The sequence below is a fragment of the Bipolaris oryzae genome, assembly GCF_000523455.1.
Source record: "Bipolaris oryzae ATCC 44560 unplaced genomic scaffold scaffold_21, whole genome shotgun sequence".
Taxonomy (NCBI): domain Eukaryota; kingdom Fungi; phylum Ascomycota; class Dothideomycetes; order Pleosporales; family Pleosporaceae; genus Bipolaris; species Bipolaris oryzae.
The window spans coordinates 130,839-155,541 of NW_006911297.1; the positions used below are offsets into that span (position 1 = coordinate 130,839).

The 24,703-nt window shown below is 52.9% G+C and overlaps 8 protein-coding genes across 8 annotated transcripts; 5 read left to right on the forward strand and 3 right to left on the reverse strand.

Annotated features, from left to right (window-relative positions):
* Positions 1-1,205: 1,205 nt before the first annotated feature.
* Positions 1,206-1,616, forward strand: COCMIDRAFT_86760 (uncharacterized protein; the record flags this gene model as incomplete). Its single annotated transcript, XM_007686680.1, has 3 exons — positions 1,206-1,334; positions 1,393-1,525; positions 1,582-1,616. The coding sequence occupies 3 exons, from the start codon at positions 1,206-1,208 to the stop codon at positions 1,614-1,616; spliced, it is 297 nt and encodes a 98-aa protein (XP_007684870.1).
* A 1,485-nt stretch (positions 1,617-3,101) lies between these two features.
* Positions 3,102-3,281, reverse strand: COCMIDRAFT_86932 (uncharacterized protein; the record flags this gene model as incomplete). The annotated part of the gene is made up of 1 exon (XM_007686681.1): positions 3,102-3,281. The coding sequence occupies one exon, from the start codon at positions 3,279-3,281 to the stop codon at positions 3,102-3,104; it is 180 nt and encodes a 59-aa protein (XP_007684871.1).
* A 2,870-nt stretch (positions 3,282-6,151) lies between these two features.
* COCMIDRAFT_86683 (uncharacterized protein) lies at positions 6,152-7,512 on the forward strand (the record flags this gene model as incomplete). Its single annotated transcript, XM_007686682.1, has 2 exons — positions 6,152-6,501; positions 6,564-7,512. 2 exons carry the CDS (start codon positions 6,152-6,154, stop codon positions 7,510-7,512), a joined length of 1,299 nt encoding a protein of 432 aa, XP_007684872.1.
* Positions 7,513-8,835: 1,323 nt separating this feature from the next.
* Positions 8,836-10,628, forward strand: COCMIDRAFT_33922 (uncharacterized protein; the record flags this gene model as incomplete). Its single annotated transcript, XM_007686648.1, has 6 exons — positions 8,836-8,953; positions 9,116-9,517; positions 9,599-9,717; positions 10,035-10,185; positions 10,268-10,492; positions 10,522-10,628. The coding sequence occupies 6 exons, from the start codon at positions 8,836-8,838 to the stop codon at positions 10,626-10,628; spliced, it is 1,122 nt and encodes a 373-aa protein (XP_007684838.1).
* An 8,417-nt stretch (positions 10,629-19,045) lies between these two features.
* On the forward strand, positions 19,046-20,507 carry COCMIDRAFT_86809 (uncharacterized protein; the record flags this gene model as incomplete). Its single annotated transcript, XM_007686683.1, has 2 exons — positions 19,046-19,957; positions 20,052-20,507. The coding sequence occupies 2 exons, from the start codon at positions 19,046-19,048 to the stop codon at positions 20,505-20,507; spliced, it is 1,368 nt and encodes a 455-aa protein (XP_007684873.1).
* A 405-nt stretch (positions 20,508-20,912) lies between these two features.
* COCMIDRAFT_33925 (uncharacterized protein) lies at positions 20,913-21,872 on the reverse strand (the record flags this gene model as incomplete). Its single annotated transcript, XM_007686649.1, has 3 exons — positions 20,913-21,293; positions 21,366-21,538; positions 21,614-21,872. The coding sequence occupies 3 exons, from the start codon at positions 21,870-21,872 to the stop codon at positions 20,913-20,915; spliced, it is 813 nt and encodes a 270-aa protein (XP_007684839.1).
* Positions 21,873-22,500: 628 nt separating this feature from the next.
* On the reverse strand, positions 22,501-23,727 carry COCMIDRAFT_33926 (uncharacterized protein; the record flags this gene model as incomplete). Its single annotated transcript, XM_007686650.1, has 3 exons — positions 22,501-22,952; positions 23,002-23,411; positions 23,468-23,727. 3 exons carry the CDS (start codon positions 23,725-23,727, stop codon positions 22,501-22,503), a joined length of 1,122 nt encoding a protein of 373 aa, XP_007684840.1.
* A 198-nt stretch (positions 23,728-23,925) lies between these two features.
* On the forward strand, positions 23,926-24,240 carry COCMIDRAFT_23620 (uncharacterized protein; the record flags this gene model as incomplete). The annotated part of the gene is made up of 1 exon (XM_007686628.1): positions 23,926-24,240. The coding sequence occupies one exon, from the start codon at positions 23,926-23,928 to the stop codon at positions 24,238-24,240; it is 315 nt and encodes a 104-aa protein (XP_007684818.1).
* Between the last annotated feature and the right edge of the window lie 463 nt (positions 24,241-24,703).

Sequence of the window (24,703 nt, forward strand, 5' to 3'; positions counted from 1 at the left end):
GTGGTTAACGGCCATGTTCGCAATTTGTTGCAGGAACCGCGTTTTGGGACGTTCGATATTCGCTGCAAGAGCGGAACAGGAAGGGGAGGGGGTGCTCGGCGCGCTTTATGGTTGTGTACGTTGGTCAATCTAGTTGAAACTTGGAGCCTGAGTGGGTGCGAGCTGTCAGGCGCGCGTCAGATGTGTCGTATTGCGTACCATGGGGTGTCAAACGTTGGGGAGGAGGGAGGGGGGGCTTTGAGCCCTTTTTTAGTGGCTGTGCGGAAAGGGCCTTGGTGAGATGGAGATGGGGGAGGGGTTGATGTTGTGTGTAGTGGAAAAGTGGGGAATTGGGAATTGTGGAGACAGGGCGGACGGGGGACCGGGGGGGGGGGTTGGTGAGGCGAGAGTTTTTTTGTAATTATGGCGATTTTTCTAGAAGGGTAGTAAGATGGGTGATATAGGAGGGTTTATGATACTTTTGCTTTTTGTGTTTTCTTACAGGAAGATAAAATGGTTACGCGTCTACATCAGGTAGTTTGATTTCCTTTTTGGCTAAAGTGTAATTTCGTCCTCGACCCGTGCTGCGTAGTTCAAACCGAGGCAACGAGGCATTTCACGGACTACGCGCGGCGGAAGAGAAGATGCGACATGTCGCGACGAAAAGAGTAGTAGAAGATCGGATAACACGGGTGAATCGATAAAATCTGAATCCTTACAGTGTTCAAGTAGCGACTCCTAATTCTCTCTTTTCCTTATCATCGTGCTTGGGAGACAAAAAGGCAAGAGCCAAGAGCCTGGTTATTGGACTCAATGCCTTGCACTCTTCGATATCTTGGATAACTTGATGATAACGTGTATGGTATTGCGCAACATTGCAGTTTAAGGCACCCACGGCGGAGAGTATTGTTTCGCCCAGCCGCTGTCTGTAACCCATGGTGCATCAGAAGATGCTGAAACATGGCAAAGAGGTCTGCGCATGACATGAATCGCCTCCGAACCATCCCCCCTTCAATTAGCAGTACACATGCCAACACTTCCAGTTCTATCTACTATGGGTATGATATAAGGACGGGGGCGCGGATCGGTTGATCTTAAGAAAAATACTACTGGTGTGCGCATTACTCGCAAACCCCAAAATCATTCGTTCTTCCTACTACATCTACTCTGAATCTTGTCCCTACAGTCGTTACTGTAAACCAAAGAAAACACACCCTGATCCGAAGATGCGCATCGAAATCCCAATCGTTTGCTTAGCAGCAACTAGTGTCATGGCTTCACCAATGTCTCCCCCTCTCTCGCGGAGACAAGACGCTGGAGTTGGTGCAGGTGTTGCAAGTGTAGGAGCATGTCCCGTAAGTCGTCGACTACTATGATACAGTGACCGGATGCGTTACTAACAATGATCTACAGATGAACTGCTGGAACGAGGCAGCAGTAGTAGCTGGGTGTGATCCCACCACAGATGATGATTGCTTATGCGGTCGCTTTTTCGGCGCTGTGACTTCATGCACAGCGGGCGCGTGTAGTATTGGTGAAAACCTAGGTACGTCCATATCTTTCGTCTCTGCAATGACCACATACTGACACTTTCGGACATAGCTGCACTAGACTTTTTGAACGGGCCATGCGAATAGAAGCATGACCATGATGACGAAGACAAAATCATGAGACTCGCGCAAAGCGGCAGATATGAGGACGTGTACGAATACAAGACGAAGGCAGAGACCCGGGAAGCGGATACAAGCAGAGCGTCGGCTGTACAACTATACTTACTGTAGCTGAGAAAAGCATCGACAGGCTTGGCAGTGGTACCAATAAAACCCATGGTACTAGTTTCCCATCATAATTGCGCTTTTCGTTGCAACCATGAATGAAGCTATTTTCAATGAGATGCAACCCCACATAAATGCAGCGTGTGATGAACATCCGCATGGCAGTGGGCCATGGATGATATGCGCGTGATATTGTATGCAAGACAGAATTACCAATATGGTTATCCAACACCGCAAGAAGATGCTAATGCTTGTCCTGTGGGGTTATGCGTGGAGTGTCGGAATTCCAAATTACTGTGCAGTAGCGAGGACAACCTTTGGCCGTACGTGTTAGTCTCTGGGGGCGCGCCAAACTATCATGGACCAATACGTAGCCGTATGTCTCCACTTAATACCGTGTTTCTCATTTGTTTCTTGTCAGAAGACCAACTGTATTCTGTCGTAAATATACTTACTCTTCTCGACCATATGGCGGTATAATGTAGCACCTAGTAGGCATGCCATGTTCCAGAAACTGATATCGCTTCACGCGGCTCAACACTCCGACGTTGATTGGGTGGGCTGGGCTATAGTGAAGCCAGCCGGAGAGCACATGCGAGTTTGTGTTGTGTGCGCCTTCCGTTGCAGATGCGAGTTTCGAAAGCTTGGGTTGCTCACCTGACAAAGTGACTCAACAAAAAGCATTCAACAAACAGATCTGGCAAGTTCCGTCCGGCATCATGCTTCCGTAACTCAAACTTACACCTACACCCACATAGATGTGTAGTGAGTAGGCGTACACAGATGTTTCCAACTCGACTTGATGCGAATTGAGCTTCTCCCGAGCCTAGAGGTGGTGATGATGATCCCGGCGCAAACCTTTCCAGAACTAAAGGCAGATCGGCAGACTAGTTGTTCCCCGCTGCCTATGCTCGGGCGTCATAGGAAATCTGTGCAGATCAATGAGGGGAGAGGCCGGTGTGACTTGTGATGACAGGCATATTTGTGCAGACAGCAAGGAAGAGCGTGCTGTGGATATCATCAGCTTTTTGGAAGGGATGCGTGGGGGATCAGTTGACGTATGGTTGCGCGTCTCGTGGGCGATCATTGTGCAAACTGTGGGAAGACTGCCCTGGTTCCCATCTAGAATTGACGTATCGTACGTGGGTGTAAAGTGGGTGTTTTTTTGGAGGTTCTGAAGAGTTCATGATGTGTGTTTGGCCCAAGGCTGTGCGATATTCGTCAGACGCTCCACTCTCTTTGTGGTCGAGTCGCCACTAAACTCTTGGCTTGTCTTTTGAAGTTTTTACTGTCGCGTGTTGGTTGTGCGAGCAGATCTTCATGCCCGGAGGCCAGGAACATGACTCACTACGGTGAGTTTAGGCGGCGAAAGTCTCTTTGGTTGAGTTGGTGGCAATATCTTTGTGCGAGAGCCCCTGAAAGCCACTGCCTCATCTCGATCAATGAGCCACAATCAACGGTGCGGGGCCCCAGAGAGCTTAACCGTGGATCAGCCGGCATCATCGGCCATGTCGGTGTTTGACGCATAACCTACTCTTTTTGACCAGACAGTCCACCATTACATCACTGGGGACTGATCGAGACCCTGAAGGTTCTAGACAAGAGACATATCATGTCAATGTCACGATAGATGACGACTGCAGACCGGGGCGGGTGAAGAGATGGTGGTAGCACTCTGGGAGAAGTGATGGTTCCGCCTGACCGAGCCGATTGTTGTTGGTGCAAGGACCCGACTTTTGGCGGCTACGGTGTTCCGACATTGGGCGGCTGTCGCACATGGATGCGGACTGCCAGAAGCACCCCGCAAACGTACATGCTATGAAACTGTATCGCAGACTTGGAGGGTAATGCCCATGTTGTCTGAAACGGGACATGGAAAACACCGGCATAATTGAAATTTCGGGGCTGGGGATGTGACGTCGGAGGGGGACAGTGCTTCCATGAAAGCTTCGACGAAGGCGTACCTTGCATAGCCCGAAGGAGTTGGGGCTAATAAGACGCCACCAACGCAGCATTCAGCGGAGCCCCATTGCTGTCAGCGATGGGGTTTCCGAGATTCTCCGATGCCACGTTCCATGATCAGGAGTTGGTCCCCTTAGGTGGTGTTGGCGTGCGAATTTTTCTGTCGGCTCGGCATAGGCGTATGCTCGGAGGAAGTAACCCCAAAGCGGGGCGAGCTATTGAGGGACTAGCTGCACTCAAAAATTTCTCGAACATCAGATAAGAATAGCGGAGCCAGGGTGACTATGCAGGATTAATGTGGTGTATCAGTGCTCAGGTCGCGGTGGAATAAAGTGCAAACAATGGTGCATATGAAGCAAAGAGGCCGCGTGATTGCGATTTACATAAAGGGCTTTTTGTACCGAGGCCGTGAACGTCATCCAGCTCGGGACAGCCGGTCCGTCGCAGGGCAAAAGTCCCCACGATCTGCTCAGAAGCCAAGCACAGGGGCGGCGCCGACGACTGGGGTGCGCAAGGGCTCGAGCTGAAGATAGCCAGCAGTGGGTTATGCGGAAATGGCTTGCTCGTCCGACGTGGGCCTATACGACATGGGCAGCCCCCTTTGCGTTTGCACAGGGCGAGCCTCGGACGACGCTGACTGATGAAGAAGAGGAGGCAACATGTGCATGTGTCTGTGTCGATGGACCCGGGAGCATTATCGGGTGATTTGAGGATACTTGGTCGGCAGAGATCGCCCTACGTTGGTCTACCGACTCGACCTTCACCTGAGTGTCCGGGACGATGCACAGAAGGCGGGCCGTAGTGGAGGGTAGGGTAGAACAAAGTCGGCTTGGTGGCACGGTGCTCGAGCCCTTGGTGCGTGTGCGTGCAGCCAGCTGCGAGTGATGTCGCGATGCTGCACGACGTGTAGTGTAGGAACGGACAGGTTGGCAACGACATGGCGGCTCGATAGTATTGTTCGCCCTCGCCGTGACCCCAGGTCTGGATCCCCCACAGTGATGAAATCCAAACGGAGCAGCGCCAGCCCCTGCCGGCTACGGTGCGACACGACTGACAGCCAGTGGGTAAATTGTGTGCGTGTTGGGAAGCATTATTGGCCATGTCATGCGGCCAATGAGGGTGGTCATGCGCGAAACCACTCGAGAGTTGCACGCATCCCACGAGTCTGAATAGTGCAACACCGAAGTCTGCCGAGATGACAATGCAATGCCGCTGGCGATGGGGGCCAGTGACAGTGCCTCGTCGAGCAGTGGGTGGGCAGAGATGCGGGTGCTGGTGTTTCTGGCTGCTTAGACGCTCACTGCATCGGGGGTGGCTGTGGGCTCTCTCGTCTCACGTCCAGAGGGAGGGAGGGAGAGGGCAAGAATAGGGCAGCAGAGAAGAAGGCGCTGGACGAGCGTGTCTGCCTGGACAGCACTGCACTGCACTGCACGATACGATGTGATACGACAAGATACGATACGATCTGATGGGACCACGGTAATGGCATGGGAACACAGTCAAAGCCCCCAGGTGATGGTGGTGACGTCTCCAGTCTCCAGAAACCTCCCCATACAAAGGCCGCCCTTATCTCTGCCCCAGCCTTGGAGTGCATAGCCACATCCCCACGACTATCGCCGCCGCCGCCTGCCCACTGCCCACTGCCTACTGCCTACTGCCTACTCTATGTATGTACGCATGTACACTACACCACGGCAGCCCTAGAAGACTCATCACCACCACCACGCAACCCCACCAGCAACGTTGCATCATTTGACTTGACGGCCTCACTGTCGATCCGTATACCCGCGCAGCCACTGTACGCCTGCTTGGGGACCCCGGCCGTCTGCTGGTACTCGCTGCACACTCCAACCACAGCCTCACCTTGTAGCGACTGGCGACCGCAGTGCGTTCGCCGACACTCACCGCTGCAAAATTTCGCATGCAGAATTCTCACGACTGCAAATTACGTCGCCGGACTCAACCAAAAAATCGACGCTCCACAACCCACAGCTGCTGAACGACCAGGCCAAGGCAGGTGCCGCTAGCCACGGTGCCATTGCATCGCTCGCAATCTCACCCGTCCTCTCCCACGACCCCCAAGGGATCGCCCAAAGCGACTGCGACACCGAAAAGGCCGCCGCTCCAGCTACACCCTGCACCCGCTGCACGCTGCCCTCCGCAAGTCATCACGCAAGTGTGCGTGAGGACCCGCATTTCCTGATACGTCTCCACGACTCGAGCGCCCCCCCCCCTCCCCCCCCGAAAAATAGCCAAGGCGCACTGGCGCACCGCGTTTCTTTCTGCGCGAGCTCCGGCATATCCTCGCCCGCGTAAGCACAGACAGCCCTGACGGCCATCAGTCGACCCCCACACGCCGCCCGCCTAGTTTGATCCATACATATATCCGAGCCCCCATCCGTCCCCCTTCCCCCCAAACTTTCCCCTCCGGTCACATGCAATCCAACTCTGCCTCGACAGGTTTCGCCAACCTGCTCAACCCCGAAACAGCTTTCCAGAACCAACAGCAACAACAACAACAACAACCACCCACCTCCACACCAACAGCCTCCATGGCCGCTGCCACCGTCAGCCTCATGGCGCCTCTTCTCCAGAACGCCTCGCAACAGTCAGAGGAGCCCCGACAGGATCTTCCCAGGCCTTACAAGTGCCCTCTCTGCGACAAAGCCTTCCACCGTCTGGAGCACCAGACTCGCCACATCCGAACCCACACTGGAGAAAAGCCACATGCCTGCACTTTCCCTGGATGCACAAAGAGATTTTCTCGCTCTGACGAACTGACTCGGTATGTCTCCCTTCACCAAGCGCCTTTTTTTTAAACCCGCACCCACTAACCCCGCCACACAGACACTCGAGGATACACAACAACCCAAATTCGCGGCGAGGCAAGGGCCAGCAACATGCTGCTGCCCACCAAGCTGCCGTTGCCGCTGTGCAAGCGGGTCTCATGGAGCCTGGATCTAACCTTGCACACATGATGCCTCCTCCATCAAAGCCCATTTCTCGCAGCGCCCCAGGTTCTCAACTAGGCTCTCCCAACGTCTCGCCACCCCACTCCTTCTCAAACTACTCTCCTGGTATGAGCAACGACCTGGCCGCATACCACCAGGGCGGTCTGAGCAACAGCAGCAGCCCCAGCGGTCTTGCCCGTCCCATGGATCTCCTTGCTGATGCTGCTTCAAGACTGGAGCAACGTCCTGGACACATGTCCCACTCAAGTAGACATCACCTTACGAGCGGGTACCACCCTTACGCCAACCGACTGCCAGGCCTTTCTCAATACGCCTACTCATCGCAGCCCATGTCAAGATCGCACTCACACGAGGATGACGATCCGTACTCGCACAGGATGACGAAGAAGTCGAGGCCAGGCTCGCCATCGTCAACTGCCCCGCCATCGCCAACATTTTCGCACGATTCTTGCAGCCCGACACCAGACCACACACCTCTCGCAACCCCTGCACACTCGCCAAGATTACGGCCCCACGGCTTCAGTGACCTTCAGCTGCCACATCTACGTCATCTTAGCCTCAACCAAAACTTTGTGCCAGCGCTTGCGCCCATGGAGCCATCGACGGAGCGTGAGCAACCGTACGTGCCGAGCCAGTCGTCGGGACTTCGTATTGGGGACATTATTTCCAAGCCAGAGGGTGCGCAGCGCAAATTGCCGGTTCCGCAAGTACCCAAGGTTGCGGTGCAAGATCTGCTCAATGGCCCGAGCAATAGCGGCTTCTCTTCCGGTAATAACTCCGCAACGGCGTCATTAGCCGGCGAAGACCTCTCGAATCGCAACTAAACCCACTCTCGACTCCAACTAGCATGGCATCGGCGTTTTCGGTCAGCATTCTCTGCTTTTTTTCTTACTTTTTCACCTGTCTTGCATTTCGTCATCTTTTTCACGGTCAGCAAGCGATGAGATTAGACAAGGGCACACACACAAAGACCTTTTTTTGCAGGGTGGAGCCTGTGGCATATCACGATTTCCCTAACACCACGGGCAAATAGACGTTTCTTTTGTAGCTATCTACATGTACTTGTTCTACTTATTTTCATCCTCTTCTTCTTCTTCATCTTCTTCTTCGCTTATTTCACAGTTGTTTTTGCCGGATTCAATACCCCGCGAAACCGCGCCAGGCGGTTCGCAATCTTGTATATGCCCCCGAGTCTGCCTCACTTTTGGAAGCTAGGTCGTGGGCAGGTTTGGAGGGGGGTGGGGGGCTGGAGGGGTGTGCATGTTGGCAGTGCGGGGAGAGGGAGAGATGAGTAGAGAGGGTAGTTGCTCAGCTTAGCGCCTTAATTGAAACCTGAAAGCAAAGTCGAGTGTTAGTGCAGCAGTGCAGCAGCGTAGATTTCAATTTGCAATTACGAGATATTATGTTATGGACGAGCCAGATTTGCATGTGGGTGACGTGATAGAGGAGCCCGGTGATGCAAGCAGGGAGAATCATTCGTGGGGTAGGGGGCCAGGTTTGGGCGTGTATGCGAGAGCCCGGGGTACTGGGGGAGAGTGGTAGGCTATTTGGCAGGTCTCGGCAACGTCAAGTCTCGAAACAAGGAGGGCGGGCAGTCCATGTTCCCCCGCAGATAAGTTTTGTTTGATCATTCGGAAGGGCGAGTGACGGCGGAGGGATGGGGGTTGGATGGGAGAGTGGGAGTGGGTGTGAGTGGGCTGGATGGTGCAAGCGTCACGCCAGCCCGCCGCCATGGTGCGGCCTTGGTTGCACCCGCACAGTGTTTTTTTTTCTCTTGCATCTGCTCTCTCGCTCTCTTCGCGCCGAACCTGATCTTCCCCTTGCCCTGCGGGGTGGGCGTGAGACACACTGGGCACCCCCAACGAGCAAGATGCGGTGAGGAGGGGGACCAACCAAGGGCGAGACGAGGGCCGTGTTTCAGTCAATGGCATGCTTGTGTGACCACGCCCGTCTCCAGCTAACAGTCGCTATTCTTGCACTTGCTTCCCCTTTCACATGCAGCGCGATAAGCCTCGTCCGCGTCTGACGATTCCGGTACAGACTGCGGCACCAGCGCTAGCGGGGCTTATGGCACAAAAGGGACCTGGATTTTGCGGAGAGTGAGGAATGTGGAGTACGTGGCACAAGCACACATCGTGGCGCTGCCCATGCGCCCACGCCTGGGGGCCGCCTGCAAGCATGCCTGGTATGCCTGGTATGCCTGGTATGCCTGGTATGCCTGGCCTGCTTGTGTGGTGTGTGGTGTGGTGTGTGTGGCATGTGTAAGTACGTACTTAGTACGTGGGTGGGCGTGGGTGCGTGGCTGTAGTTGCCCAAAGCGGAACACGCGTCCTCACTGCCTAAACGGGACACGATGCAGCCAGACTGGCATCCAGGCAGCCTGGGGTGGGCGGGCAGGTCGAGCGCGCAACACCAAGAGTCCTCCAGACACCATCCTCACTACATCCATACCTACTCACCATTACTTACTATTTACTCACCTGCATGCTTTCGCCTACCTGCTAGGCACGTTGGCTGCGTTTCTGACCCCATCCTTGTGGGGATCTATCGAATCGTCACTGCCCTTATCTCGACCTGTCCCCGGCCCCTTCACCCTTGCCAGTCGGGAACCAACGGATGCCTTTGCTGCACATTGCCATTCGACAATGCTGATATCTGGCCAGCCCCAAGGGCCTGCCCTCGCCAGAGCACAGTCTCAGATCCATAGCCGCGAACCCCTCCAATGGCCTATCTATGGTCGACCCAGAGAAAATTTCTCCCGCCGGTTGATTGTGAGGATCATCTCTGCAGTGGTCCAGCTGGGCATGCACCCCGGACTGGAGCCCCATAGTGATAGCACACGCCACGCTACTCCACAACGCGTAATCCGAGCTATGACGATCTCACCTGTCTGACCGTACGAGCCGGCAGGTCTCGCGGCTTCTGCCTCCGCCGCCTCACCACGCCAGATTGCGGCGTCTGAACACGGTCGGCCCGGCAGGCGCGAAGCGAAGCGAAGCCGCACAGCACACACACACACATGTGCCTATGTACGTACTTGCCTCGATATGTTGTACACATACACATGTACCTACTCGACATACCTGTGCCCCCCCCTCCCCCCAACACCGGTCCTCGTTGAAACCACTACCAGAACAGCTACCGAGCAGTAATACCGAACAGGGTCTGGCCTTGACATGACAGCACCCAAATCAAATGCCTTGCCCTGCTTACCGGGTCAAGCGCACACAACGCGAATCGAGCTACACCTACGTAACGTATTCACATGCACATGTATCTCCGGCTGTCGACCAAGGCACTTGCCAACCAAAATTATCATTGCAAACCTCCGCTGTGGACTGTGCAGGGCCGGCCAAACGCCAATCTGCTCACCAAGCTGGGCATCGTGGCCTCCCTACCAATCACAAACCGGCCGGTTCCCGCCCCTCTCTCACTAGCTTCATCAAAAGCAACTGTCACGCACGACAAAGGAGGGCTTGCAAATACTTACACTTTGTGTATCCACAGTAGTGTCTCAGCTGACGGAACTGCGCTCCATCTCAGCCGCTTGCCATTGAGCGCCTCTGAATCCAGCCCCAGATAACAACCGCCCACGGGACAAGAACAAGTGCCACCAAGCCTTTCCGCCCCTTGCAGACCAACTCGGTCTTAGTACTGAACCAGTCCAGCACAAGGCGTCTAGCGAGCTTCTAGGGCCGGCCATCCAGGCCGCAAATCCATCCTTTGTACCAGAATTGAGTGCGGGATCTCCACAATGTCCAACAGCGGACCTGCCTGACGAGGGAATGCTGGCGGTTAAGGCTGGTGCTGGCGAGTCACACACCTTGTCGGAGAGATGGCGCTCGCCACCCCATTCGCTCCAGCCGACGAAATTATGCCGCAAGTAATTGCACCACTCACAGCCGTCAGCAGCACGTCGTGGATTGTGGAGAGACCCTGACTCCACACTCAGATCGACGCGTAGATTCCTTGAAGAAGTTAGCTTACCGCCCTCTGGGAAGTTCCATAGTGCCTGCTTGGTCGAGCCAAGTGTAAAGGGGAAGTGTCTCCGATCCGATGCGGCTCTCGGAACCAAAGACCAGACTATTGCTTTGGCCCTCCCTTCCTCAAAGCTCACGCAGGGAAATTTATCAGACCCCGAATACGCCGATGCAGACCCGTCTCTCCAGAATACTGACCATCTGTCCGTTGCATCGCGTCTACCACCGGCTAACTGTTCAACTCTTCGCCGCACTTTTTGGTTTAGCACCTTCCCCATTGACTCCACCTCCGCGTGCAAGGACCGCGATACCGCAATACTTGATCGATGAATGAAGGAAAATATACTTTTCAAAGTACCTGTTGAGGTTCCCCGCATCTGTGCAGCATACGGGATGCAGGCCTCTAGCACAACGGTTTTCATCTAAGCCCAACATCATCGTACCGGGCTGTTGGTACTCTGCCCTAGCGACTACAACCGCGTCCACGTCCGCAATATATTTCGCAGATCACACACGCCTGAATAGCAATATAAAGTGCTTAGTGAGGCCCTGCGCAAGGGCGACGCACAATATATTGCAGCTTTGACCGCCGGTTCGTGAACTACAGAAGGGTCTCACATGTGAGCTCGATGAGCATCTTTGCCATGACAATCAACCAACCTGCACACACACACTGCAGATAGCCATCTCTCCTGTCCACATGTCGTCTGTCCCCTGCCAGAATATTGGATTTGGCATTCCGCTTCAGCCATTCCACCGACATGAAGCCGGGGCAAACCACTGGGTATCTTGCAGTCACGCTCTCTACGTCACATGTCGAAGCCAGGCAATGACGCACTTGAAAAGTCTCGACTAGTCTCGACCTCTCACATGTTATCCACTTCCAAGATTAGTGTTTGGCTTGGACAAATGTCATGGCGCGGATCAGGGCATGCGCATCAAGTTGCCCTGACAAGCAATCAACCAAACCGGCAAGCGATCGCGCATTGTGTGGGCATCGCCAGTCTAAATCAGTATCGCTGTCTGAGTCAATCAACCGCACTCTCCCTTATCTACACGACTCCACACCGCGGGGAGATACGTAAGTATACCTTCATTTAGACCGTTATTTATCCGTCCAATATTGTAGATAAGCGAAGACCATCCACGCGGCGCAGCGCATTGAAGCAGGATTGCCTATGCTGTCCGTGTGCATGCGCCCGCTGCATAGCTTCCAACATGCAGGTCTCACTTCCACCTCATATTGATTAACGTGGGGGGGGGAGATGCTATTCATGACAATGTACCAAAGTATTTCTAGACGACATGTCGGTGGCCCGAGGTTATTGCACCGGTTTGCTTTCTCCACCACCAATATAAGGATGAAAAATCAATAAAGAAAAATCAATATCACGAAACTGCCGAGACTGGCTGGGCTATGGAGCGAAATAAACAAGCATGTAGGGTTTCGATGGTGTCCAAGGTGCATGTTGTTGAGCTCTGGCAACTGTGTCTGTACCTGCATGCCGTCAGAACATCATCATCAAGATCGTCCACGGAGAACAAACACACCACCACCATCACACCACCACCATCACACCACCACCATCACACCACCACATACGTTTTGTCTACACACACCTTAATAAGCTCTCGCATACGTACCCCGATTATCAATGTACCACCTGCATGCCTTTCTTTCTGCGCCTGACATGTGAAACTAATTGTGGACCCCACGCAAGCAGTGCACGCGCACTTGAACTATGACCAGAAGAAACAAGAAGCACACCAGGAAAGCCACTAACGACCCATCACAAAGCGGAGTAGGAAACAAACCCCAAGAGCAATCAAAAGGGTCGGCTTTACTTTACCCCAGACCCCAAGAGTCTTGTACCCTTATTTTTCCTGTCCTTTCCCGCCGCACGTCCCCAATGTGGAGGGACCAAAGAGCATCGCCAAAGTAAAAGTGGCATGAGCACCGGAGAGTGTCAAAAAACAAAGACCCGACATTTCTTCCGTCCCGCACATGCAAAAAAGCATGTCTGTGTGTCAGGAAATTATTCCGTGTAACCACCATCTCGCACAGGCGACCTGTCTCCTTGCGGACAATCCAAAGTCTGTTCTTTTTGTTGGGGTGCTGATGCGTCGCTGCGTATTCTACTTCAAGTTCCCTACAGGTAGGTACATGTGCGTATTCGTATACGTAGACTTGAGATAATATTATTATTACCCGCGGTATCTCGGACCGGCTTGGATACCATCCAAAGCGGGTCCCTCGGGTGAAACAGAAGCAGCCAAAAGGAAGGAAGCATGGACCTCGCTTAGTGTAGGGATGTAAGTAAGGGTACTTGCATGAATTTGTAAGGTACATTGCCTTCGTACGGCTATTGCTGGTATGGCACCATTGGTCCTATGGGGGACCGCACCGTTTCTGGCTCCCCCGGGTCAGCGTTCAAAAGGTTAACCTTGTGCTCGGTAATTTGTATACGGACTAGTGAGAGGGGCTGAAGCGGGAATTTTGTTGGAGGTTGGAGGATCTGTTGGTGGTTCGAGGGGGGTAAAAAGGCGAGGTCCGAGGTACTTTGGGGGGTAAAAAGGCGCGGCGAAGCACGGGGAATGCAGAGACGTTGGGGATTGCGGAAGATAGCCACGTGCGATTTCAGCCGCGTTCTTTTGGCTCTTTAGTTTGAGGGTCGATTAGTGTTAGTGCTGATGACGCCTTCTTTTTTGTGTCGTACTTTTTTTTGTGGCTGCGGAAAGTCGTAGAATAGAAGGTGGGTAGAGTTAGTGCTGTAAGTATGCAGGGGAGAGATGATCGGTGTCTCCGTGTAAGTCTACTTACACAAGAGTTTAGGTATCAATATGGTAAGAGCATGTCGGACCTGTAACATCTGGATGCGCTTCTGCAATGACTATCACTTTTTTGTTTTCCTGTCTCTCCATCTCTCTCTTGCTTGCAGAAATACGAGGTCCATTACGTACACTCTCATAAGGAAATTACACAGTCTCTTTTCTTCATGCTCCCTGGACACACACACTCCCTACACCACCTACATCACCACCCCAAACACTATGCAGAAAGAGCATAAAGAAAAAAAAACAATCATGGCCCCACTCAAAAAGTCGGCGCATCTCCAGCATGTGGATCTCCATCGCACTTTTTTTCCTGCCCTCGCAACTCGCCCCTTCCTTCTCCTTTACCCTCCGAGATACGAGAAAAGTCCCCATTTTGACGCACGTACACCCCCACATTCCGACATGTTTACTCCACCAATGCATCAATGCGCAAAAGCGCACAAGTGGACTCAGCCCCATCTCCACTAGGTAGAAACAACCAGATACGCTGCCATTACAACCAATCTCCTACTCACATTGGTGGCAGGCCTAATGGATACCCACCACCTGCTCCATACTACTGGCTAACATACCAGCCCATCTCTCTCTCCCTTGTGCACAGCCATGCCTCAAGCCACCTAACCCAACCCAACCCAACCCAAGCTACCCAATCACCTCTCACAAACTCACCATGCACAGCTATCCCAACCCACCCCCCCAAGAAAAAACACCCTCAATATCAAATAAAATTCAAACCCACATATCCCCTCGTCTAGCCCCTTTATCACATGCCCCAACCCTCCGTCCATTCCCGCCCCTTAGATCCCCCCAAGTAGAGACTCTCCACAAAAAAACTGCACAAAAAAATCGTATCTTTCTCGGTGATTTTGCAGGGAAAGAAAGAAAGAAAGAAGAAGACGCGATGCAACGTCCAACCAACCAACCAACCAATCGACCAACTGACGGATGGACGGAGCCTCATTGATGCCCAAATACGAAGTATCGTGATTATTATTTTATTTTATTTTTTCTCTCTCTTCATTCGCGAGAGGAAAACAAGGGTGAGACGTGTCGGATATCGGATGCGGGGATAGATGGGGAGACTGGGGTTGGGGGGGCTGTGATATCGGATATGGGGAATGGGGTTGTGGGTATATATATATATATATGTGTGTGTGTGTGAGAGAGAGAGAGAGAGAGAGAAGGTTGGTGGGGAAGAATATGGAAGGAGAAAAGGTAAGGTAAGGTGAGGTGACATTGGGTAGGTGTGGGGAAGGGAGATGAAGGGGGGGTTTGCTATGAGGTAGCTGTGGTGATTCTATACATGTGGGTGGAGTAGTGTGAAGAATGGCTTGATGCACGCTCCTAGGCACGGTGTTGTAGATTCTACACAATGTGCGATAGGTCCGTGTGTATGGAGTTTGGTAAGATTGAGTGATTTCATAGATTTGTGTATGCATGGTTGTGTTTGTGCTAAAAGGCAGTTACAGTGCATACTAGTACGAGAGGGTACGTATATGCAGTGGCTGTGAAGATCATGGAGTCTCGCTACGTCTCGAGTCAGTGGCATGTAGAGAACTATGATGATTCGTCACTTTGTCGACTGGATATGTATATTTACACAAGGGCAATAGAGATTGACGACGAACTAATGTCTGATAATGTCTTTCCCCCTTGCGTAAAGCCGGCCATGGATATCTCCTCGGTTTAGTTACTCCACACGTAACAACAAAGAGCTGTATTCACAGAGTAAACTCAGAACGAGTCATCTTTTCCCGGATATCCACTTCTGGAAGTACCGCTTGTATACGCAGATCACCAGCAGCAGTAAGTTCAGATCTGCTTCTCCACTTCTCGCCATACTACAAGACGTAATGGTATACCCCTTATCTCACGCTGTGTACGCAACACCATGCAGAAAAAAGCAACACACTGTACCCTTCGGTTACGAGCGCCCCGCATTAATGTCATTTGCCTCCGTAGCCATGAACCAGTTGGTTCGACCCTCGACGCCCAATTACCACATATTATCCACCTGACACTCTGCTAATCCCAATCACCCACACCTGGAAGACGTCACGTCGACATAGAATACATTCGTATTCCCCAGACCACCAACACATCTCGCACTCGTATCACGATTCCCCGCGTCAGGCGCCCTAAGAGCAAACGAAGATCCTGGCCACTTTTTCGGCTCAGCACCATGGATTCCGGAGAGTCAGTCAGGCTGCAGCAAACCCCATCTTTGCGCGCAACACCACCCGTCTCCATTGGGGTAAGAGATCAACGGGAGGAAGCGAGGCTGCAGCCTAGGCCGGCGCCAGCACTGTATGCGGAGAAAGCGTGGGGAAATCAGTGACATTACGAGCTGCCTTGTTGATGTTGGGACCTTCTGCCTTGGGATATTAGGTGGAAAAGGGAGGGCTGGCGGTGGTAGGCGTGCTACGGCCGATGCTATGCGCCCAAGTTCTCGCCCATAGAGCCTCACTCTTGTGGAAGCGAGCCTGATAGGCGCTCATAAGAGCTGAAACAAGGCGATCTGCGTCCTTGATGCAGCGTTCCATGGCTGAGTAGCGGTGAGGGGAAAGGACGAATGCCCTATTATTGCATGCGCCAGCCCCGGTTGGAGGAGGTCTGACACCTGTAGTTCGGACAAGGACCGCATTGAAAATGTGTATTTCTTTGGCAAATCCAGGTCATATTGCGCCACAGTGGGGCCTCGAGGCGCAACAGGGTTCATGGCTTGTTACGATATGGGTGTGAATCCCATGCTCCGCCGTTTTTATATGGTCTGCTCATTATCGTGTACTTGTGTGGCTACCTTGTGCTTCGCACTAACATGCACATACGCGACGACGAGCAACTTTGCCGTACACCCCCACGCCCAGCCCATACCATCGACCCCGCTGACCCCAGACTCGCGAAGCATCCGGAGCATCAGCATTAGAAAAGGGACTACTTTTACCGGTGAGGGAGACCGAGTGTCTGGATCCGGGGGAGCTTCCCCGATCCCTGCGTGCAACTAGTACAACTGAATGCGCTGCAGCCCTGGTGTGACACACTTGTGTGTTATGCTCGGATAGCCCGCACTTGCTTTTGTTCGCCTGTCGGAGCGGAATACCGCTAGTGTGGCAACATGAGACCCAGACGTGTGGATGTGGGATGCGATCAGTGGACAAAAGCTGCCACGCGCATTTGCCGGCGGAAGAATAGCACATCTAGGCTGGGCTTCACGATAAGGGACGTACTAGACCGTGTGGCTTAGGCATATGCTCTGTTGCTGATGTCAGAGCAGTTGGCGAATGCGTCAAAGTCCGCGCCGGGACGAGGCGCGGATGATATTCCGGGGTGCGGCGCGTCTGAATAACCCCACACGGCTGAATAGCGATACCTGTGCTGTGGGCCGTGGGTGGCTTGGCTCATCAATCTGGATGCGAGATCTGCATAGTGATTGGACACTGGACTCCGGAGAGTAAGGGGGAGGCATCTGTACGAGCTTACCCCAGACGGAAGCTTACTTTCTCCGAATAGCACCAACATGTGGTGCAATCAATCCTGGGAGCGGACCAGTGTCGCAGATTGTCGGGACTCATGATTAATCTCTTAATCTTGGGTGGGTGTAGGAGAAGTCCGTATTACCTTATTCTTGTGGCCATCTGCCATGACATCCAAGTGAGGTGTTGCAACGTCACCCTGATCAATGGGTGCTTCATCAATCAACAACCCCTCAGTGGCAACTCCGTCGTCTTCCATCCAACCATAAAGCTCATCTGAGTTCGGTTCTTCGGCGGCATCCTCATCAATTTCGGCGAAGGGTCTCTTTGACATCCGGCCTTCTGTCGGGACAAGAAGAGGGGCTGTAATGTCGTTGGTTGCTATGCTTATGTCGCAAAGACCATTCTGCATCGCGTCAGCAGGCGATCGTCACGGAGAGCGTCTGACTGTGTTCGGTGTGGATCAGGCCTGAAGGACGTTGGATCGACTCACCTTCTCAATAGTAAAGGCCACTACATTGCCGACAGCCCCCTCATCTGCAAGGGCTACACCATTTGCTTTTACAAGGCCGGCAAATCGAGCTCTTTGCAACCTTTCGGTGTCCGACTTGTCAGTAGGTTTGCCATGTCTAACCCAATCCCTGAAGAGAACCAGACGAGTGGATACGCCGGCCTCCCACTCAACCCCTGAGATTGCTGGAACCAACAGTGCGCGTGAGGCACCTCGGATACGGGTGATAGTCTGGCTTGTGATGAGCAAGACAAGGTCGTGTAATGCTGCAAACCTGGTGAATGCTGCAATTAATTCATTGATTATAGCAAATCGACGCCCTGCAGCCCATCGTGCCTGGTCGGTCCTATTCTTCGCAATGCGATCATCTGTATGGCGGGGATATGCGTTGTCAACGAGGGTTGCGAGTGAATCTATGACGACAAGGCTGGTATTTTGCGGGGGAAAGGAAGCGGGCGGATGGACGAAGAGCGCCACGACATGCGCAAGCGTAGGTGCCACGGTATATTGGAAACGACTCCGCATCTCGTCTGGGTACGGAACGAGGATATCGTCGATGCGATGCTGCACCAGAGGCGCGCAGGCAGCATCTGGAAACCTTTAGCCTTTCAACCCAACATTTAGATAGTGCTGTCCTCTACTACACGTAACTCACCAACCCATATTACCCGCTGGCCCTCGCGCAGTGCCGAGACGGCGGCCTGTATCCTGAAAGCCTTCAATCGCCGTCTTCCCGAGGGTGCAATGCAGTCACAATTACCCGAATGTTGTCTTGCCGACCCCGGATGGGCCGAAGATCTCAGTTACTTTGCCGCGTGTGTACCCGCCTGAAGCATCATGACCTGGAGGAGCTGGCACTGAAAGGGCCTTGTCAAGCTGTGTGACGCCTGTTGATACCGTGCGGGCGCCGCGTGCGTTGAAGTCTTGTAGGGCACGGGATGCGGAGACGGTGGGTAGGCGATCTATCGTATGTATGAGTATACGTGTATGCAAACGTGCGTGGAGTGTGCAAACTTACGCGACAGAGGCGACAGCTGTGAGGTTTCTTCGCTGGCCATTGTAGTGGGGAATGCAATTGAGCAAGCTTCAGCGAGAGTATGTGAGGTTGCAGCCGTCCCGTGACTTTCCCGTATCGAGCATTACGTCTTGCGCAGTTTTCCTCTTTCTGTAACTGTGTCGCAGTGGGTACATAGCAGTTGTGGTGTACTTAGTCAAAGGGCGCGTAGTGAGTGGCGTTCAATTGATGCGCTCATGGCACGATGTCACGAGCACAACCAAGCCCATGTGGCACATGACTCGAGCCTCCCCTCCTCACCTGATATACTGGGCGCCGAGATGTCAGCATATACGCACGAGCAGGAATCCAAAACGATTGATTCAAGGCAGAGCACGTTGATGGTCAAATAGCTCTTTACGCCTCCAAATCAACACCTGCCTCCTATGCGTTAGTGTTGACGGATTTTGCTACGCTTGAGGCTCGGCGTTTTCACGATAAGAGCCACATCTCTCACGCTCTAGATCTACCCACCTCAATTGGCCACGCGACACTTTCGTCGAAATGGCCAAAACGTTCTTTCTCGCAGACAATGAGGACAACGTGACGATGGAGAGAATATTGCTCGCGGGGATAGCAGGCTTGCTGCCGTTTGCAATCCTGCTCGTCCTCGGCATCCTCCAGTCTCCCAGAGCACTACCTCCGCCAGCTGGCTGTCGGAAACTTGGAATTAAAGGACGCAGCAACCTTGAAGACCAGTACTCTAAAAGGTATGCCAAAGGCGGTGACCCCATCCCAGAAAAGCCATGGACCATAAAAGCACTCTTTATCTACCCGTTGAAATCTGGTGGCCCGATTGAATTGGAAAAACATGAAGTCATTCGAACTGGGCTAAAATACGACCGCCAATTTACTCTCGCCCAGCAAGTTACTAGCCTACCATCTTTGGATGGAAAAGTCTCAAGTGAATGGCAATTCATGACCCAGCGAAGTTTCCCCCGTCTGGCCAAAGTCGAGACAGAAATGTGGGTGCCTGATCCATCAGCAAGAGGCTACAAGGAGGATGGAGAATGGGTGAAAAGTGAAGGATGTATTGTAATCCGATTTCCATTTACCCCAGACACCGACTTCACTCTGGAAGGCCTAGCCAACTATGGAAAAATCATGGCGGCAAAACTAGTTGGCAAATCCGAACCGACGCTGGAATTCAGAGTACCGTTCAACCCGCCGCAAGAGAGAATCAAGAGCAAGGGATACACGAAAGAAGTTTTGCATATCTGGAAGGACACTCCCGTTGCCCTAAACATGACCTCAGAAATCGACCGCGAGGCCTTTGAAAAACTTCGATACACTCTGGGTGCCGCAAACCCCGTTGCACTATTCAGAATCGACACAAACGCCTATCGAGCAGTCGGCAACAACGCACCAAAGAAAGAAGACGTGGGATTTGAAACTGTAATCGGCATGCAAGACTCTGTACGTTTCCCCCCATCTACTCAATCACTGTGTTTGCAAAGCCAAAAAAAACTACTTTCAACCAGACATTTTCGCTAACAAAAACACAAATAAGTACCCAATCCACATCATGAACATGGCCTCCGTCCACGACGTAGCCTCCAGACTCCCTGGCAAAGAACCAAAATCCAGACACATCTGGCAAAACCGTCTCACCCTCCTCGACGCCATGCGTTTCCGCGCAAACCTCTACATCACGGGTCCCCCTGCTTTCGCCGAGGACAATTGGACCAAGGCGAAAATCACATCCTCATCCAACCCCGAGTCCTCGCTCAATCTCCACATCTCATGCCGCACAACGCGGTGCAAGCTGCCGAATGTCGATCAGAAGACGGGAGAGGCGGATCGCAATGAGCCATCGACTACGCTGCGGAGTTATAGGATTATTGATGAGGGGAGTAAGCATGCGTGCTTAGGGATGCAGGTTACGCCGTTGGATGAGGGGAGTGTGGCTGTGGGGGATCGGATTGAGGTGTTGGAGGTTGGGGAGCATCGGTTTCTTGGGGAGTAGGGAGTGATGATGATGATGGGTCTAGATGGATGGAGAATGGAGGGAGGATTGTGAAGGAATAGTACAAGTGGTATTGTACATGATGGAGGAAATAAGAAAATATATGGAGGATCCAGCGGTCCTACTTGTGGCTGGTTGGACTTGCACATGGCGAAGGAATAATGCAAATTGCATGTGCGATTTGTAATTCTATCCATAACATCGGTTCAAGAATGATGATAATGATAACGATCCAGGCATATAAACTCTCCATGACTTCTTCGCAATCCCACAGTAAATCAAGGGGGAGAGAGAAAAAAGACATAGAAACTGTCTCAGCATTTGACATGCAGCACATGCACATGAAAAACCTACCACTAAATGCCTCACGTACGTAGACTCCAACAGCCTTCCCTTCAAACCCCCTTAATCCCTCCCCCCTTTCTCCACAAGCCCCTCAACCCACGCCTCCACCTTCGCCCTCCGATCCTCTAACACAAGCGGATAATGATCACACTCCAACCTCGTAACATCGACCTTCTTGCCCTCCCTCTCCGTCCCCACCCAACTCTCCTCGATCGCCTCAATCCCCTTTTGCTGCGCATCGGGGGTAACCACAAGATCTTTTCCACAGAAAAACCAGGACGCAGGCACGTCTTTGTAGCCCATGTGGGTTAGGGGATCCAGGAAACAGGCGCCAAAGTGGCGACCCATTTTGGAGACTTCGACGATGGCGTCCGCGAGGGGGATGTCGCTGCAGACCTGGGCGGCGACGGGGGCGGGGTCGGCGTGGTACATCCAGCCATCCTTGATTTCCTTGGTTAGTTTGGGAAGGGAAGGGAGAGGTTAATAGTAGGTGAGGGAGGGGAGGGAATTTACTTCGCCAGCACTAGGTACAACACCGCCCTGGTCTCCAAGCACCTGAAAAGAGGTTTCACCGAGGCGCGGCACCAACGCGGTGAGATAGGCAATGCGGACCACGCCGCCTGGTTTACCCTGCTGCTCGCGTTCTTTCTTGGTTACGCCCTTGAGACTCTGGGTTGCTGGGACACCTGTAGTCACGTGTTGTCATCAGCCATGTGCATATCTACTAAAGTTGCGAATTTGGGCTTGTGATGTATGCGTACCGCCGTAACTGTGTGCCACGAGGACGACTTCTTTGCCTTCATCTGCTAGTTTCTCCACGTGTTTGTTGATATACTGGGCATCGGCGTACATGTTTGGTGGCGGACCATCGGATTTGCGTCCGTAGCCTGCGGGGTAGCAAGGCGGTTCAATAACTTGGATGTCGTAGCCTTTGGAACGGAGGGGCGTGACGATTACATCGTAGGCATTTGCCGAGCAGAAGGAGCCTGGAACCAGGACGACGGTTGGTCGGCTAGACATGTTTGTTGTACGGGTGATGGATATAGGTGGTCACTAGGTTAGAGCCTTGGAGGGTGGATGTTTGGTTGGAAAGTCGATGCCAGTCCGCTCTGGATTTGCTCTGCATGTGGGCGTTGCAAGTTCTTATCCCAAACGCATCATGACCGGTTGTACATATTTGTCATCATGCTTTCCCATGGTTGCAAATGATCGCTGGTGCGGGCCGCGTTGGAGTATCCTGATTGGGTTCTGTTGTCGAGTCTGCTTACGGAAGGTGGTACGCCTGATGTTACCCACATCGTGTACCGCAATTGCTTCGTAACGTCGCTGGCTATTCATGTGGAAGTGAGCCTGCGTAGTGTCTGGACTAATTCGCAGAGGATACTCGAGCTGCAAGTAGAAAATTGGCATGCACAAGTTATCATTTGATTTGATACCAACTCGATGATGAGCATGCTCTTTCATGCTGTCACTATCTTGTAATTAATACCATTGATCACAAGCACCAAAGAAAGATGATGCAGATTTTTTAGAAAAGTCATTATATTAGATCATTAAACAAAGAAATGAACCATTATCATGCGTAACATCCTAGTAACCATCATTCACAACCCCGTTTCATCCCATCACCCAATTCGTGTTATGCCTCTTAAGCAGGTGTAGCGATGCGGCCGCTGTCTTGGGCAGTAAGGCTGTACGAAGCAGCGCAAATGGTGCGGTACTCATCGGATTCCCAGTGGTAGCCAGTGTTAGTGGCAAATGAAGAGCTCCAGTTCTGAGTGTAGAGCGCACAGTAAGTTCCGAGAGGAACGTCGTTCTGAGTCAAGATGTAAGAGGTGAAGAAGTTGCATGGCCTGTACTCGCCGTTGTCATCGACGAGGTGCTCCTTATCGAAAGCGGTCTGGGCCTCGCAAGCAGCAGCGCAAAGGCTGGGATCGTAGGGGTTCTCGTTGAAGAGGCGCATGCCATTGTAGGTGCTGTATTCTTGGCCGTTCTTGGTGATGGAAGGAGCATCGATAGCAGCGGGAAGTTGGGTTGGTGCATTGAAGCGGGACACAACAGGAGCATCCCTGCAGGTGGTATCTTGGCGCTTAGAGTATCCTGTTTTGATATAAGCTAAAGACACTAAGAGAGGACAAAGTAAACCTACCGTTGCTACCAGCAATGACAACTTGGAATTGCTCGCGGTACTGGCCATCATTGACAGCGGTGTTTGCGGAGACGGGGTATCCGAAGAGAGCGCACTTGAGGTTGGTCTGGGGCTCAGGATCCGTGCAGGAAGAGGAAGGCGCGTATTTGGGATCACGTTCGTAGTAGATGTTGAAGCCAAGGCAGAACTTCTCGCTATCACAGAAGTTGGCGCATTCCTGGACATTGTAACCGCCAGTCTCAATGTTCTTGTAGGTCAAGTAACCAATCTGCTGGGTGGCTTTGTTAAGGCCCTTGAAAGCCTCGGTGTAGCCGGCGGGAGCAGTTGCTCCATCAGCACTGTCCTTGAGTACATTGTTTGTGGTAGAAAGGTAGGCGGCAGGAGAGCCATCGCCGGGAAGAGGTGCAGCACTGCATTTATGGTTAGCTGGTTGGATTGACCATGAGATTCTACATTATCGACCTACCCTCCTGCCTCCGGAGTGCCGCTGCAAGAGGTCGAACGCTTCCTGGTCTGCACACCGTTGTTGCTGACATCTTGCTTGACCTCTTGGACGGCGGCGGGCTGGTTGTACTTGATAGGGGCGTTTGGCTTCTCATCAACCTTTGGTTTAAGGTGTTCGACACTGGGCAGAGGAACAGCCTTAGCAGCCTCAAAGTTGGGCCTCTGGGGAAGGGCAGCAGCCAAACCGCTGATGGCGGAAACAGCGAGGAGAACGTTGCGCATCTTGAAAGATGGTTTTGGAGTAGAGGAAGTGAGTTGGGAGTGAAGGTTGTGAGGTGCGTTGGATGATGATGATGATGTTCAACCAGCGGGATGGGACGTCTTACTTATACAAGTTGGATGGGCATCGTGATAGAGCCATGATTCAAAACTTGGACCAAGTGAAATGGTGCTAGCAGCAAGCCGCTGGTGTTGCTAGCCATGCCCCAGAGCCTGGGCTCTGTGACGGCGAGGCTTGACGACTTTGCCAGATCGGGAGGCCATGCAGAGCATGGCGACTGGGAAAGATGGGAAATGGGTCGTGGAGCCGTGGGCTGTTGGCTTTGGTGGCGTACATGCTCAGTGATGGTGAAGGGTACCAGGGCTGTGTGCCGATGGGGATGCGCAGGGAATGCCATTGCCAAAGTGGTACGAGTGGTCAAGCCACAGACGCGGCCGGCAGCTGGATACGTCGCCCTCACCGAAGGCGTTGGGCAGGGCGGTCATGGGGGCGTCAAAAAAGCCTACCCAGAATAGCATGGGGAGAGAGACTGAGGCCAAAGCTTATCAGACGAACAATGAACAGGTCCATGTCGGCTGGGGGTCCTGTTGCCAAGGACGGGAGATAGCTCGTCTCAACTCTCATAAGCGTAGCGATTTTCAGGCACCGCGCCCACGCCGCCAGCCCCAAACGGACTCGCTTGGCCCAAACAAGCTAGACCAACCTTGCTGTTCCTGGCCTAGCGCATCGGCTAGCACGCTGGTTTCTGCAGCGTCCAATATCTCGTATCAGTTACCCTGACGTGACCAAAGGCCCGTCGCCTCGCATACTACTCCATCACTGGACCGCCGTCTGACTCTACGCACCAAGTGCACTATACACACACGCACGCGCGCGCTCTCCTTCGCTCCAATGCCCAACGCTTGCACACTCGCATATGCAGCGGCGCGCGTCCAACATGCCCAGGCGAGCGGTCAACAACTGGCGTCAACATGACAA